The sequence below is a fragment of the Salminus brasiliensis genome, chromosome 1 (assembly GCF_030463535.1).
Source record: "Salminus brasiliensis chromosome 1, fSalBra1.hap2, whole genome shotgun sequence".
In the NCBI taxonomy this organism is placed as follows: Eukaryota; Metazoa; Chordata; class Actinopteri; order Characiformes; family Bryconidae; genus Salminus; species Salminus brasiliensis.
Genome location: NC_132878.1, coordinates 25084045 through 25100426, shown reverse-complemented (window position 1 = coordinate 25100426; position 16382 = coordinate 25084045). Strand labels below are relative to the sequence as shown.

Here is a 16382-nt window from a genome sequence, read left to right as displayed (position 1 = left end):
GTTATGGATCCAGCAGAGACTTTGAGCAGATCAAAGTTGCTCTAACTGGCCAAGGAAAAACTGCAGGATCTCATAGAGGCCTTGCAGCAGGCTGCTGCTGTTTCCTAAAAGGTGCCTGCCCCCCCTCAGGTGGTTGTTCTGGAAGTGGTGGTAGAGGCACCACGACTTGAACCACACTTACCGTCTCCTAATTGCAGGAGAGTCTGGAGGATGCCGGGGATTCCTCCTCTAGAGCTTTCGTTGAGTCAGGAGCAGCTGGGAATACTATTGAGACTGACTTAGCCAGGGGCCTAGGTCTGCCCCAGGTGACCTTGGACAAACCACTGCCCATTTTGGCTATCGATGGGCGGCCCCTTGACCATGGGGTGGTCGCATTTCAGACCTATCCCATCAGGCTGCAGATCAGCCAATACATCGCCAGTCAGCTTGTATTTTATCAATGCTCCTGATCTGCATATGGTGTTGGGGTTCCCCTGGCTCCAGTGTCATAACCCACACATAGATTTGGCATGCTTGGTCTGTCTTGTCTTAGGGGCCCGTGTGCAAGAAATCTTGCTTTCAAGCCCCTTGCCCCCAAGAGAGGGAGGGCAACTCGCTACACCCTGCCCCTAATGACTTTAGCCTTTAAGATGCTACAGAAGGCCATGATTTTCACCAAACTTGACCTACATAGCACATAAAATATATGATAGCCAACAAAGAAGGCGATGAGTGGAAGAAGGCCTTTATCACCCCATCTGGCCACTATGAATATTTTGTAATGCCGTTTGGGTTGATGAACGCACCGGAGCACCGGCCATCTACCAGCGCTTTTTTCAGCGAGGTCCTGAGGGAGGCACTTTACCGCAAGATTATGTTGCACACCTGAACAGTAGGACAGGCTTATGCAGTGTTTTGGTGACCTTTATCAATAGTTTATAAATAGTTCTGACCAGAGGAGGATGTGAGTCTTGATTCCTTCCAAGGTTTTTTCCTCCAGCCCTGAGGGAGCTTGTTACTGTCGCCACTGACAAATGATTCTGTAAAACTGCTTTGTGACAACGGCAGTTGTAAAAAGCGCTATTCAAATAAATATGATTGGATTAAACTGTGGAAACTAGCACATTAATGGGCAACCACCATAGCCCATACCACCAACTCATCAACAAGCACTGATTTACCAAACCAGGTTTATTATTTTTTAGTTATAATGATATACTAGAAATCCATGAGGAGAGTACTAAAAAGTTTACACACCTTTTCCTTTTAAAATGTGTATTGCTAATGACTTACCCATGAGTAACGTTGTGTTGATTTCTCTGTAAATAATGAGTTGGTAGCTGGTAAAGAGAATAAAAGTGCAGCTAAAACATCAGGGTAAAAAGCTTGGAAAAAATTTGGAAGCTGGAAGAATTTGACCTGATGGGTTGTCTGATTTCTTATGAGACAAAACCCATGTGTGAAGTCATCAAGACAGCAGTTGGAGTTGTTAAATCCTTCTGGTTTACTTCCCAAGCTCCCCAGAGAATCATGTACTGTATACTTAAAAAAGTTGAACTGTTCCTCGCCCTGGCAGGTGCAGTTGAGTAGGAGCTGCCAGGGCAGGTCATTTTACTGGCTGCACCGAGCGTTAGCTGGCAACCATGGTGTTAACATGTTGGTATAGCAGGAGGAAGGCCATATTTTGTGCTCTACTATTTTGTTCTTTTCCTACTCAAACACACCTGATCCAACTCTACTGTTATTTGACAGGTTTCGTAGGTGTGTAAGAGAGGGGAAATACTTTCAATCTGGCTTTAGAGAATATCAATATAATAAACACTTAATAAGTTGTATGCTAACTGAATTTGTAACAGGGCTATCCTACAATGCTTATCATGAAACAAGCTTACCATTTACACCCATTATAAAAAACAGGCTTTAAATAGTTTATTTACTAAAACGATAACATAGGGGCACCAAACACCTCTTGTTTCCACTGATAATAAGTATACTCTATTGCCAAACAGACATCTAAAAATAAAGTACTCATTTTTATACTATGGTGTTTTATTCTCATCAAATCCCACTAAAACCTATAAGAGCAGTTTGTGGATGGTTTGTTCATGTGACTTTATTAATTGAACTGTCCATCAGTATTGAGTTTTCATGATCAGTAAGAGAAGTTTGGTATTTCTAGTTTGTTTTAGTACGTTAAACCATGTTAAGCTAACCAACATTATTAATGTTGATCACACAATATTGATTAATTGATCAAATGATTAATTGTCTTAATGTTTGCACCCATCATTTCCATCGCATGACTGAAAGAGGGAAATATGGATGTTTACTATTTACTATTTATTATTTAACTGCATTTCTTCCTTTGTTTTGTTTGTAAAACTTTTTGAGGTTCAAATTAATATGAGCTTCTCAGACAAGTAGGTAAAAAAGCAAACTCTTAAAGAAAGTTTCCTAGAATCCAAAGAAAGCAAATGCCACTAAAACAAATGTCCACTTTCTCACCATTTATGTCAGGCAATCAGTCCAGTTTTGTGTTGGGCTAAATGTCACCTAAAAAAACCCCATAAATGTTCAGGTGGAAGAATTTGGTTAGTTTATTTATATTACTGTGAGCATATCTGTCATAATTGGAATTTTATTGAATATTTAATTCACATTTCTCCATGGCTTATATCTCAATAATTCACATTCCTATGTTTGTTATACATGCAAATACCATGCTGTTTTTCACAATGAGATTGTATTGCTTGTTAGTTGAGGGGTCTGTGGCATAATCTGAGGATTAAGCACAAGTATAATTTAGGGCTGTCGCCATCAATTACATTAGCCATAATGTTGTCCTTAGTAAAGTTGTCTTTAACAAAGAGTTGTAAAAAAAGTCAACCAATAAAAGCAGGCTTAATTAAATAACATTTCAAAATACCTTATTGAAAAAAGGAATTGTAAAAAGCATTTCAATCGATAATTATTGAAAACTGAGTTGTCATCACAGCCCTAGGCTGGACCAATGCCCTGAATATTTCACTTCCTGACATAAGAACCAACAACATATTTATACTATGCTGTCTATGCTGATTGTACCTAGAACTCACATTTCTTTTTTTTTTAATAAGTGCAGCACATGATCAAGTCTATTCAAGTCTAGCAGTCCAATTTAAGGCAGTTTTCTGTTCAAATGGGTTTTGTGATTGATGATCACAGTTTTAGTACACATAAAAACACAGAAGTTCATGCATGCACAATATGGAAGACATATCCAACAGGGTGTGAACTCAAGCTCAAGCTGTCTCTCTCTCAGACACCCAGATACAATGACAGATGACATTCAGACCACTCTCTGTCTCACATCCTTCCCACAGCTGCAGTCAGGTTTCTGTTGCCCATCCTGCAGCAGCACAGTGGAGACATCTAGACGGTAAAGTCACACAAAATATATATATTATAGTGCTGGGAAATGATTAAAAATGTTAAAATTATTACTCTTTTAATACTCTCTTGTAGTTCCCCACTGAGTGTGTTCATTTACTGTCCCCTTAAAAAAATGCTGAGCAAACTTAGCAACTCCAGCAGCTCATGTAATAATTGTTCATTAATGAATTAACTGAGGTAATATGTAAAAATAAACTGGGATACTGATTTGAGGTCATACCCCCCCCCCCCCACCACCACCACTACCACACACATGTGTGTGTAAAAATCAGGAATAGGCCATAACACTAATGTTGCTCTTACCTTTGAGCTTAAAAGTGTCCACTTCTACAGTCACAGGAGGTGCTTCGTTGTTTCTGTCTTTAACAGGGGTCAGTTTTTTGTCCACCAAATCAGTCCTCACTTGTCCAAGAGTCCTCAGAAGACACATTGTGTCCAAACTCTCACTCTCCCTTTCTGTCAGCAACTCTAATACCTGCACACATAAGTAACACATCAGATATAATGTAAAACACACATTGGCAAAGCAACTGACTGTTTATCATGGATTAATCTGTCACTAAAAGCCTTATCCTCTGCACTTTCTGCAGTGTGTCTAAAATGAACTTTATAGAGGACTGTAAAATGTTACGTAAACAACCTTTTTTTAATAGAATTTATTGCACCGCTAACACACTCCTACCTGCAGACACTTGTAGCTCTTCAGCTCGCTCAAGTTCTCCTTCAGGAAGAGGAGGTAAATGCTCAGGTCGTCATAGCGACGAGTGGCCAACTGTAGACCCTGGGCATGTCCAAATGTAGGCAAGAGGCGGTAGGGGCGCAGCAAACAGTCACGCTGTTGCGGCCGGGCAGGCGACAGAGCAGAGTATATCACAGCTGGTATCAGCAGCAGGTACACACACGCGTTAATACTGCTCAGCAGGCGGAACACACCTACGGCCACGAGCTTACACTGCACTGAAGAGGGTGAGCTTTCTTTCACAAGCTCACCTGAATGCACACCTATGAACACACACAGACAAATAGCCATTAATCCCACATATACATTATTTTGAATTAATCAAGTATGGCATTGCAAAAAGTTGGGGATACCTGGTGAACATTTCTGTTACTGAGAATTACATTTAAGCAATCAGAAAACCTTTCCTGCACCCTCAACATAACATTCAGCATCAGTAGGTGTCAAAAAAAAGAAGTCTAATGCATATGGAAACAATGAGCGAAAAGTTAAACATCATTGACAATGTGTGGATACATCTCAAGGAAGCAGTGCATTCTCACAGAATTAGAAGCCTTATGCATAGAATAATGGGTCAAATGTAAGCAATATTGCTTACAATATAAACAATATAATTTTACTCTTTTTACAGTACCAGAACATTCGACCAGGGGTGCCTACAATTCTGCACAACACTTTACAGTGGTCTCACCTGTGTTAATATTACAGGAGAACTGGTCAGTAAGGGACACCAGGCAGATGTAGTAGGCCAGGTAGATGCAAGCCAACAACAGGGTGAGCAGAGTAAGAACGCGACAGAGCAGGTACTTCCACGCGAGTGTCCATGTTCCACACTTGGTCCTCAGATACTGTTCCACCAGGGGATATTTAAAACAACCCTCTGCTATCTCTAGACCACTGCCAAACACACAAATCAAGTCAATGTTGGTATTATGTTTGATGACATTGTTACTGAGCATAGTCATGTCATCAGTGGTGAGGTTTTTACATTTCTTTAGAACTGCATGTAATGTGCAACATCTTATAGTTTTGATCTGTTTCATGCTCACTACACTTATACATCTATGTGAATTTCTATAAAAAATGTAATTTAATTGTTATTTTTAATACAGTTATTGGTTTTAGTATTAGCTTCAGCAAAGTATTGATTATCAGTTATAGTAACCGGCTATGAAATTCCAAATTGGCACATTCAAACTGCACATCTAGATCACCCCCATAATCCCAGATAAAAAAATCTGGGTAAGTATAGAGTTAATGTTACAGTTTTGGTTATAGAACATTTTTAGAATGTTTCTGATAAGCCTTATTTTTTTACATTTATTTGTTTATTTTCATGTTTGAATATGGGCTTTCCACATTTGGTAGGCATGTTTCAAAAGGTAATGTAAAAGTTAAACATAAATAAATAAAATAAAAATACCAGTGAGTGATTATGCATCTGTTTGATTTGTATTTTATTTATTGTATTTTTAGTATTGGGAAATCTTTCTATTGCTAGCTGGGATCACATTAAAACATTTATGGGCTGTGTGTTGTGGGTAATATGCAGGCTTTTTTGTAGAACTGGTAATACTGGTACATGTGCCAGTACCTGTGGGGATCCTCAGAGATGTCCTTTCCACTAGGACTGCTGGCTGCCAGACTTTTGGCGAGACGGATGGACCGATTGTAGCAGCGGTCTAGCTCCTCCATGATAAAGCTGAGGTCCGAGGAGAGCTGAGGTGCAGCTGTGAAGCGCCAGAAGAGAGCGGGGACATACACAAGGACAGCCAGCAGCAGAAGGATATAGGGAAAAAACTGAAGAGAAAATAATACAGAGAGGCAGGAGCAGATGTTAAAACCTCATCGGAAATAGTTTCCTTGCCTTTTTTCTATGTTTTTACATTCTTATTGTGTGTGTGTGTGTGTACAGGATGTGTGTTGACCAAACTGTATTACCTTGTGCAGCCAAAGGGGGGAGCCATCCTCTGTAGACTGGCTCTCTACAGCAACCCAGCAGAAGGAGTCCACATATGCAGCCTGCCGCAGAGTGAAGTTAGTTGGTGGAAAACAGCTAATCTGTGACCCTAAAGCAACACAGCAATAAATAATGTTCACTTTTTAATTTACACATTCACTACATGAACTTGACATTTTTGTGGTCATTCAGACCACCAAAGTGATTTGGTGTGAAATGCTTTACTGTACAGAATCTCATTCCTTCACAGTGGTACAGAACTTTTTCAGTGGTGATAGGAACCAAGAGTTGTGATGTCTACAATGCAAATGTAGCCTGGTCTGCTGACTCTGCATTTCTGCTGAGGCACACGGATGAGAGTCAGAATTTGGCCCCAACAGCATGTATAATCGTACAGCCTATTTAAAGATTCCCTTCATGGCCACAATTGACCCATCATTGGATGGGTACTTTAACATGATGGTGCGCCATGTCAAAGCAAAAGCCATCTCAAACCGGTTTCATCAACATTGCAATAACTTCAGTGTCCTTCCCTGTCACCAGGTTTGAATCCAGGAGAACATATTTAAGATGCAGCAGAATCTCCAAAACCTACAATGGATTGTGGCATCAGCACAGAACAAAAAACAGAAAGCTTGTTTGGAGTACAACAGTACTGAGCTTGCCTTCACATACACACAAGGTAGGCAAAGCCACTAAACATGGCAGGTTTCCCGTTAATGCTATCATTAATGGTATCAAATACATGTGCTGAACATGCCAAAACAGCACCTAAAGATATATGTTATACAGCTTTGGAAAATATGTGTTTATATGTAAATTACATATTATATATGTAAATGTGTAAATTAACATTTACTTTGTATTTCATAAACCATGAACAACATTTTCCAAATACCTGGCTAAATTCCAAATATAAATATTGCTATCTAGAGCATTTATTTGCAGAAATGATACATGCTCAAAAACAACTGCTCAAATAATGCAAATAAATGTTTATAATACTTATACTTATATATTATTCAAATTTAAACACAATACTAATATTTCTGATCCCTATTATAATATTAATATTTTTATTTTATACTAATATTATTTCCTTGCATCTCACAGAGCAAATCTGTACTTAAATGTTTTAAGCCCCAAAGGGAGTCACATTTACTTATTTCTCCCAGGCATTTGCTCATAAGCAGGCAAGCAGCTTAAATTCATGAGTCTTATTAAGTGCTCTTTGTCTTAAAAAAAAGTTATTTTAAGTTGTGATGAGGTGCGAGGAAGCTGTGACCTTATCGTGATTGACAGGAACAGGTTCATATTCATACATGCACTGGAACTTAATGACTCGCCCTGGACAAGTCCATACAAGACAAAGCAAGTGTTGAAACCTATGTCCTACTTTCGAATCCCTAGGAAGACCTTCAAAACATTTAAAAAAGGTTTAAGGGGCATTTGAAAATAATCAGCATTCAGGAACACGTCATCTGTACTTTTCGAAGCCAAAGAAGCTGCTGGTCTGCTGTTGCACAGTTACTAGCGTCACATGTCAAAATTAATTCTGCCTATTAACTCAAAAATAAACTTCCCTGCATTGCTGAATGGTGGGGCAGCAATTCTGAGTTCCAATATTACCTCAGCGTAGTATCAGTCTATGCTTAAATAAGCTCTATCAATGTACTTTTTGGTTTATTTAATTAGTTTATAAAAAAAAAAGAGAAAGAAAGAAAGATTGTCTGGAGATGAGATTGGTGACAGGCTTTATCCAGTGTTTTTTAGCATAATCACCTAGCTGCTCTCATTCTTACCTGAAAAAGCTCACGCTATATATACCCAACATGTCAAGACTGACTGACTGCACTTGTGGTCAGTGAAAAATGATGTTAGTAGACGTTTTTGACAAACATTTCCTTTAAATGAATAAAATGTGCATTTCTTTATTCGTCTACACATGAGATTTGTACTGTCAGAATGATCCTTCTGGAAATGCTTTTTATGTCTGCTGTGATGATGTAGTTGTTATGTGGTTAAATATTAGGAGGCTGTATATGTCCCACCTCTTAATGTAGTTTGGGTCATCAGATCAAGTGAGTGACAGTGAGATGTACATTATTATACAAGTGAACTTAACAAAAGCCATACGTCCCTGTTCTGCGCTCCTCTGTTTAGTGTACTTTGATGCAAGTATGTTTAAAGGCACTTGTTTAGAAACCCACTGGTTATTATGAGCACCCTCTTTTCAAATGAACCCCAGAGAGGCTGTTTTCAAGCTTTTTGGAGCGCACTGATTAGATTAACAGGGGTCCCTGTACGTCTACTTCAGATGCTCCTAAACAAACAGCGCCTCTACTGGTTACAGAGTGTCTAAGTATTAGTGTATTTTCAATACAACTTTAATTGGAAAGTAGGCTTCCGCTGAATGTCCAAAATTGTTTTTTTTTTTTTTAGCTTTAATATTAGTAATTATATGAGTGATAAATGTAATATCTAAAAGCACATACTCTCCTACGCATCATTTTTGCTGTGAGAGGTCTGCCCATTGTTGTCGGGATATTAGGAAAGTTCGATTCGCTGTACTGAACCGGTTCTTCTGATTCGTTCATTTCAACGCAACCGATTTAATCGGTTCATTTTGGCTTCGGTACTCTTCTGAAAGCGTATCTTGAATTCCTGAATTATTGTATTTTGTGTTATGCTTTTAAGATGCTAAAATTGTAACGGATTGTTCTTCGATTCAATTCACGATTCACCTTACAACAACAAGGTAGTGCTTGCAATACTATGCTGAAAACATCCATCGATTCATGGACAAGAGCCGGTTCAAAAGAACGACTCGTGAAATTGAACTGATTCCCCAACCCTGTTGCTTAGCTACTGAATCCGAAGCGGCGGCGCGCGCGTCTTTGTTTCAATGGATTAGCCGTTAAGCTACACAAAGCAGAAAGTACCGTGTAATAATACCACAGCTAGCTAACTGTTCAAATACCGAAATGAATTTTTATGGTTAAATTAATATTTAGGATGTGTACGAATGGACTGTCCGTTTGTTTTCCACCGAACAACGAAAGTGAATCGAGATAACGGGGTTCAGTAACGGTTTCGCTGGGAAAGATGGTCTTCAAAACACGACAGATGCCAAAACCGTAGAGGAACACAGACGGTTTTCGATATAAGAAAACAACAACGGAGGAGTTGTTGCATCCCTTTTTAACCCATTTCGCCAGAACCAGGCATGATTTTTATCTGTATGTTTAGTCTATCGTTTTGGCACCGCTAGAAAGTGCCCTGTCATGTCTGTCTGTCCAGCAGCACAAAAGCCCAAACCGCACAGAGGAACACGAACTGAAACTCGGCTCAGTGGCACTTCTGTCAGTCGCGTTGTTCAAATCTCGGCTCTCAGGCGAAAAAACACACGAACGACATGACTTTACTGATACACCAAAACAGCTCCAGACTCACCCACAGACACTTCTTGGGCGAAGGCTAGAGAAATGAGGAGCAGGGGGAGTCCCACCGCTATAAAAGTGACCAGCTTGTCCGCAGCCAGGTCCAGCCGCACGCCTTTGTATTTCGATTCGTTTTGCTCTTTCAGTAAAAAGTCAGAAAAGACGTATTCCGTCGCCACGTGCGCTATTGCCATGACTACAGTCTATCAAAATATTAGCGGTGATATTAGTGCCCAGTGCATTAGCCTGCTGGTTCCGGTGGGCAGGTTCCACTTGAACGCCCTCCACAGGGGTGACCAACCCCAGCCCGGGACGGTCAGAGACACTGTCTGTTCCTCTCACGTTTCTACAAGATGCGGTTTTGCGTCGTTTCACGACACCACGAGTGTGTGAAGTGCTCAACACACATGCTGAACCTGTTAATGATGAGGTGAGTCAGATGTGTGTGAGCCTGGAAACCGTAAACGTATGAGATGGAAGAGTAGTACTGGGTCCCAGTCGCGCAGGGAGGGGCGCACTGGTTCTAGATGTGGTCTTGGTGGGGTTTTAGACAGGTCTCTACAAAGTTCAACAAAGGGGGATGCCATTTACTTTACCATATTTTTAAGCAGTAAGGTTTAATGTGAACTGGTTTCGTAGAGTAGGGACTGGCAGATTTCTTCCCGGTGGTCTCCATGGGAATCAGGGGTCTCCATTACTTTTATGTGTTTTATACAAGAAGATGATGATGATGAAGACGGTGATGGTAAAACGGGGTTTCTTCAGGTAATTGTTTTACATTTTTGACCAAAACGTCTCTCTCCTAAACTTTACATTCCAGGTTACCAGATTGATAGGCCTCCAGAAAGGTTATGCAGTTACTTCCAGATGGGAGATGGAGACAGAGATGCACTTTCTCAAAGGTACAATAATAGCTGGCCTTTATTTACTGTTATATTGTTGTATTCAAAAAGGAAACCACTGAACTTATCATTATGAAGGCTGAATGTATTGGAATGCCACAGTGTGGTAGTACAGTGCCAGCGCTGCTGCTGTTTCTATTGTACATAGTTTAATACATAGTTAAAGTTGAATATATAGCCCGAATAATGCTCCATATGGAAAAAATGTTCCATATGTTTTTTAGAATGGACTAGGACCGTGAAAAGGTGTTTGCCCTCTTTACATTCCTGAATTTGTGCATATTAGTTGTAATTGTTAATTAGTGTCACAGATGACGTTTGTAAAAACTGCTTCAGCTCAGTGACCTTTGTATGCTTTCAAGCATGAACTGTTCATTTCAGGTTCTGCCACAACATTTCAATAGGGGTTAGGTCAGGACTTTGACTAGGCCTTTTTTAACCATTGTGAGGTAGACTAGCTTGTGTGCTTTCAACCAATGTTTTGTTTTACTGAAACATTTACCCTGAACTGAAAGTGTGTGGTTTCCAGTGTGTGAATGTGTGGGAGTTCACAGATTAATAGACCAACACGAGAGAAACAGATTTGAATGCTCCTGGCCACACTGTATATAATATAATATTGTCATAACTAGCTGAGAGGAGGAATGGGGACCAGAGTCTGCTATGTAAGGGCTGTGCAGATGCTCTCAGGTAAGGTCCAGTGTTAAATTTCTTCAAATGATCACACCCAAGAAAAAAAACATTGCATTGAATTTAAAAACAATGAAGACTCTTCCTAGCTCTTCTGCCAATGCCCAGCAGTGTCAGTAAAAAAAAAACCTCCTGCAGTATACCGTAGTACAAATACAATGCAATCGTGGGCTTATTCAACCCCTTCCTATGCTATGGTGTGCCTGGCGGGTCAGACCTGTTATTACAAACTTCTTTATTATTTCTAGACTTTCTGTATTATGAGGTTAAGGATCATCCCTATAACTTTTACATTTAGTGGATGTTCTGTAATCCCTTAAATGGTTCTTAAAATTCATGTATATTATTTACAATTGATTCTCTGTCCATTCAAAGGTTCTTCAGGGAACCAAAAGTGGGCATTTATTTTTCTGTACTGTGTACTGCAGTGAAACTGGAGTTCACTGACTGGAATAGGCAACATGCAGATCAGCTCTGGTGAAGAAATTCAGATAATTCCCATTGGTCTCAAATTCAGGTTAACAAGTGATATTCAGGGGAAATGGCTAAGAGACTGATGAGCGTCACAAACAGACATTAAGATTTTCAGTGTGAATTATTCAGCATTTATTGACTTCATAAGAAAAAAGAAACAGAGTCACAAAAAGACAAAACAGTACTGTCACTCAAAACAGAGATGCCGAGTGAGCTAAGAAATGTCAGATTTGCTCATAGGAAAGAAGAAAAAGTGGATATAATGAAGTTTTGGAAGGCTTTGTTTTTAAAAACTTATTGTGTGTCATCATCCTGTGTGTTCGCCATGCTGCTTCATATCTTTTTAACCCCCTCAGTCATGGAACAGGTCGAAGAAGCTGTGGTCATCAGGTGCATCATCTAAAGCCACACCATCGCAGTAGGCCGGAGGTACAAAGACTTGTGCGTCGTCAACTTCCGTCTCCACATTCATGAAACTGAGAAAGGGCAGAAGCAGGGGTGCAGATGGTTTAAAAGCAGTACTCTCATACCACTGCCATCACTGCCATCGACTGAGATGATGGCTGGCTACAGGTAGGTGTTAAGTGGTGTTATGAATTACCATTTTGGGGGGAGAGACATGCCTGCAGCCCCTCCTCCTAATATTACACCCTATTAATACCATCTCTAACTTGTTCACATGTCCATGACAAGTCTTCACAACCCTCCACCACTCCATCTCCTCACTGTTATCTCTGTTATCTCTCATTCCTTGCTCCACAACTTATCAGAGAGGGGGGACTACCACAAGCAGAAGCCACCCTAACTCCAGCCCAAAGTTCTCTTCCCTCTCTTCAGCATCTACTCAAATAATGATATGCTGATTACATGGTCCAAACTGGCAAAATGACTTTTTATAAAAATTATTGTATGTGTATTGTATTGTAAGTGAGCTCTGGTTGAGATGTGTGGTGTCTAGCTTGTCAATACTATGGGTGTGTCTGAAATATATTTAAATATATATGAAATATAGTTGCCTTGATGGCTTGCTGCTCATGCTTTCTCATAATTCAGTGCCTTAAAAGGCAAATATTAACGCTCAGCTGTTGTGTTTTTTTTTTTACCTATAAACTTCGATTAATTTACAATTTCAGAATAGTGGCTTAGTACACAGCATGTTATGTGTCAGACATAGTTTATGTTCATATCATCTCTTAGCTTTAGCTTTTATTAGTTATTTTAGCTGTAATTGAAGAAGTGTTAGCTTTCTTAGCATTGGGTTAAGCAGTTCACTTTTGACAGAAATCCTTTTTGGACACTTTATCCTTATGATTTCAACCAGTGTTCAATAAAGAAGTGCCATTCGCTTCTAAATGTTTTAACTGACCTGAAGGTGAGGTCAGTCTTCTCACTATGGTAGCAGCAGGAGACGGTCAGGCACCCGCAGGATGTAGTCAGCATTGTGTAGTTGGCTGCAAACCAAATCAGCAACATGAGGAAGCATGATATATTCATTTAATTAAACTAAACTGTCATTAAAAAAAAATATTACTATTACTAGAATATGACTATGTTCTACTAAATTACTTAACTGGCCAATGAAATGGTCAGATAATGGGATTACCGCTAACATTTGCAAATATAGGCCCCAAAATATAGGTATAGATAAGAATTTTTAAAATGATCTTTTGGCATCTGATAGAATGCCACAAAACATACACAAAATATATTCTGAAAGTAATGAAATGAGTAACTAGATTAGCCAAGTCACACATCACATTTTAAATCTCTTTTGACACTAAAGTCAACCATATATCAAAGAGAAAGAAAGCATGAGCATGGGGTGCATGAGAGAGATGCTGACCATGAAGGTCGGGTAGCTTTCCATTCCACGAGCGCACTCTCAGGCCTTGCTCGGACTTGGATGGGCTGCCCAGATACGTCTCACTTTCGTGAGTGGCATCAGACGGCAGCTCCATGGGGTGCCGACGATACTTCAGTGTCTCCTTCTTACAGCTCTCGTTCTTGCTGTCTATCTCGAACAGAACGCCCTGCACATGTCCGTAAGAAAGAGAAAGAAGGGCCATCACTCAGTTATGACACATATGTTAGTTTGATGATTAAAACCAGGCAATAGAAATAAAGGTGTTCATCAGCCTGTGTTTCTTACTGTAAATGATCTTTATATTGCCAGTATTTTGCAACATGAATAACTAATTGCACACAGAATTAAGTACTGCGAAAACTGGTCAAGGCAGAAAAAGGAACCCTGGTAAAAGAGTCAGCATCTCCAACAACAGTGTGTTACCTCCTCAAAGTGAATGAGCACATCCATGTGGGAGGTTTTGTTCGAGTGGCTTTCATTCTCCACAAAGCGAAGCTTCTTTGTTGTAGAATCGTAGCTGAAGTCCCCCATGGCAATGTCATGACCGCCAGTGGAAGTCTGTGTGTTGTAATACAGACTTCAGGTTAAATAATGTTCACAAACTCCGCTGAAGTTCACTGGAGTTCATTTCTTAACATTTTTTACTCTAAAGGACACTGAGTCATTAGGCCGTCTACCTACCACACTCAGTATGCCACTGGTCATAGAAGGTGACTCTGGAAAAAGAGGTTTGAAATCTGTTAGGAAACCATTGCAGCTCTGCCACAACCTTCTCTGATCTTTAGTTCTAGACATCTATGTCAGCTTTGTAAGCTCCTAAAGTCCATAGAACCACCAGAGGTTCCACATTTCCATTCCTTGCTCCTAACTTAATGCCAAGTTACATCTTAATCAGTGACAAATATGTGACAAATGGTGCAGCACCTAATATAAAACTAACATGTAAGTACAGTTACCGGAGAAGGCAACTGAAACATGGACCCACAAGCAGACCACAGTTTAAGTGAAGATTTAATAATAATAGTATTTTCTTTCACAAATTAAATTGTAAAATAACAGTATTTAAATGTATTTTTTTTATTTGCAAAAAGCCAGTCAAGGGAATAAAAGAACACTTACGACAAGGCTGGCGGCTGGTGGAGGCCCAGGCAGCCGCGCAGAGGCACCAGAACACCACGCAGAACAGCTCGACTGTGCGCATTGTTGCTCTTCAGATAGCCCACTCTGGTCCAGACAGAGCAGACCACTCTGCGGATGACCCTATTTATACAGAATGTCCCACAGACGCCCCTCTCTCCTCCACTCCAGCAAAGGCAATCAAATAGCCTCTTCTTCAAACAAACATAAGCTCGTGTGGCCTTGCACCAATTCACTGGGGTATCTGGTGATTGGGAAATTAGCAACACTGCCCCAGCAGGAGGTCGGTTCGCATAAGGTGACATTCGCTGCAGGGCCGTGCTGAGCAAAACACTCATGAACGAAAGAAGCCCTCAATTACCCAGGTGTAAAAACAAAAGGCCGGTTAATACTGGAAAGTTCGGCTTTTACTAGAAACGTCCTTCTAACAGCAGTTCAGACTTTTACCCTTTCTTGACTGTACATTATTTGTGCACTCCTTCTTGAAGTTCTAGAAGTTCCTTCTCTTAAAGTGCTTCTATTAAGGAAACCCACATTTCCTTCCCTTTTTTAAATAAAGGAGTTATATCTATAAAAAAAAGTAATAGATAGTTACACAATAGGTAGAAATACTGTTCACTGCACTGCACAGTCCATGCAGTCATGTGTATTAAAGCCATGCCATACTGTGAAAATAAATTTTCTCTGATATATGTACATATATATATTTTTTTCTCTCTGATCATGAAAACCAACTCATTTGCATATTCTCAGGAGTGTTGCTGCAGCTCTGATGTAATGTTGTAAATAGACCTCAAGAGAAAAATGAAATATGAGAAAAAAGGATATGAATCCTCTAAAATACTACAAGGCTTAACCAGTTTTCCATGTTTTGTAAATGCCTCCTTTCGTTCCCTTCTGTTGCAAGGTTGGACAAACTTTACAGAATGATTTCGACATGTTACAGAATGTTGAAAAAAAATCCCATTCATCCTAAAAATAACTTGGAGGATACAACTCAGTTGCAAAATACGTAAATTCAGAGGTTGTAATAATTTCAAATGGCTTTTTCAGATGATTTTGTTTCTGTTTCAAAATTGTCAAGGTTTTTTTTTTTTTTTGCTGTACCAACACCTAGTATCTTGCCTGCAAACCAGAGCAACTTTAGTCCTGCTACAGTAAGTAGCAGTATAGGCTATGATAAAGTTAACGTAACTAGCTAGAAACAACGTCAGAAGCTGAAGGTGGTGACAATTCTGCATAGTGTAACAGTCAGATTATTCCTGAAATGTATCCTTAACTCCTAAAAATAACTAAGCTACAAAGAACAGAAACAGAGTGCACATGTTGAAAAGTTACAGATAAAAGAGTGTCCTCAAGTTTACCTCACATATACTGTACGCTCAAAAGAGACCTTCTGGCTCTATAAAAGGTTTTAAAAATCAAATAAGTTGTTGGGTTTTTTGACCAGTCACAAGGTCAGTTTAGGGTCTTGCTTACTTAAATCACATATTAAAACCTGTTTTATAAGATAATTATGAGGGACTTTACACTTTAATCTGCATAATGTTTTGGACAAAGTCACTTCTCCTTGATTTTTACATTTTAAAGCAAACAAATCCAACACATTTAAGACTTCAGAAGAATTTCACTGTTTGGTTTCGGTTCCACCATGTTGACAAAAACATTTTACACACTCTCTCTCATTTCAGGGCACATTAATGTTTGGGACATTTGAATTCACCCTGGTGTTTAAGATTACTCATTGCTTTAGTGCAGGCATAAG

At 39.6% G+C, this 16382-nt stretch overlaps 2 protein-coding genes and 1 long non-coding RNA gene across 3 annotated transcripts; 1 reads left to right on the top strand and 2 right to left on the bottom strand.

The window, feature by feature from the left end:
- Nucleotides 1-278: 278 nt before the first annotated feature.
- panx1b (pannexin 1b) lies at nt 279-9965 on the bottom strand. The gene is made up of 7 exons (XM_072675479.1): nt 9564-9965; nt 6092-6219; nt 5745-5950; nt 4842-5047; nt 4094-4413; nt 3715-3886; nt 279-3390 (listed from the first exon to the last, which is right to left on the bottom strand). The coding sequence occupies exons 1-7, from the start codon at nt 9742-9744 to the stop codon at nt 3308-3310; spliced, it is 1296 nt and encodes a 431-aa protein (XP_072531580.1). The 5' UTR covers nt 9745-9965; the 3' UTR covers nt 279-3307.
- Nucleotides 8993-15307, top strand: LOC140551812 (uncharacterized). Its single transcript, XR_011979284.1, has 3 exons — nt 8993-9980; nt 10371-12189; nt 12387-15307. It is a non-coding gene; the product is annotated as an uncharacterized lncRNA (long non-coding RNA).
- On the bottom strand, nt 11725-14729 carry epd (ependymin). Its single transcript, XM_072675507.1, has 6 exons — nt 14600-14729; nt 14162-14196; nt 13904-14038; nt 13460-13646; nt 12983-13067; nt 11725-12092 (listed from the first exon to the last, which is right to left on the bottom strand). The coding sequence occupies exons 1-6, from the start codon at nt 14679-14681 to the stop codon at nt 11969-11971; spliced, it is 648 nt and encodes a 215-aa protein (XP_072531608.1). The 5' UTR covers nt 14682-14729; the 3' UTR covers nt 11725-11968.
- Nucleotides 15308-16382: the final 1075 nt, after the last annotated feature.

Excerpts from the sequence above, each read along its gene's own strand:
- panx1b (XM_072675479.1), bottom strand. The coding sequence starts at position 9,744 with ATGGCAATAGCGCACGTGGCGACGGAATACGTCTTTTCTGACTTTTTA. Across the intron at positions 5,048-5,744 it reads ATCTCTGAGGATCCCCACAG|TGGTCTAGAGATAGCAGAGG; the intron begins GTACTGGCACAT and ends TGTGTTTGGCAG. Across the intron at positions 4,414-4,841 it reads CTCCTGTAATATTAACACAG|GTGTGCATTCAGGTGAGCTT; the intron begins GTGAGACCACTG and ends GTGTGTTCATAG.
- epd (XM_072675507.1), bottom strand. The coding sequence starts at position 14,681 with ATGCGCACAGTCGAGCTGTTCTGCGTGGTGTTCTGGTGCCTCTGCGCG. Across the intron at positions 14,197-14,599 it reads CACCAGCCGCCAGCCTTGTC|AGTCACCTTCTATGACCAGT; the intron begins GTAAGTGTTCTT and ends CTCTTTTTCCAG. Across the intron at positions 13,647-13,903 it reads TGCTCATTCACTTTGAGGAG|GGCGTTCTGTTCGAGATAGA; the intron begins GTAACACACTGT and ends GGACATGTGCAG.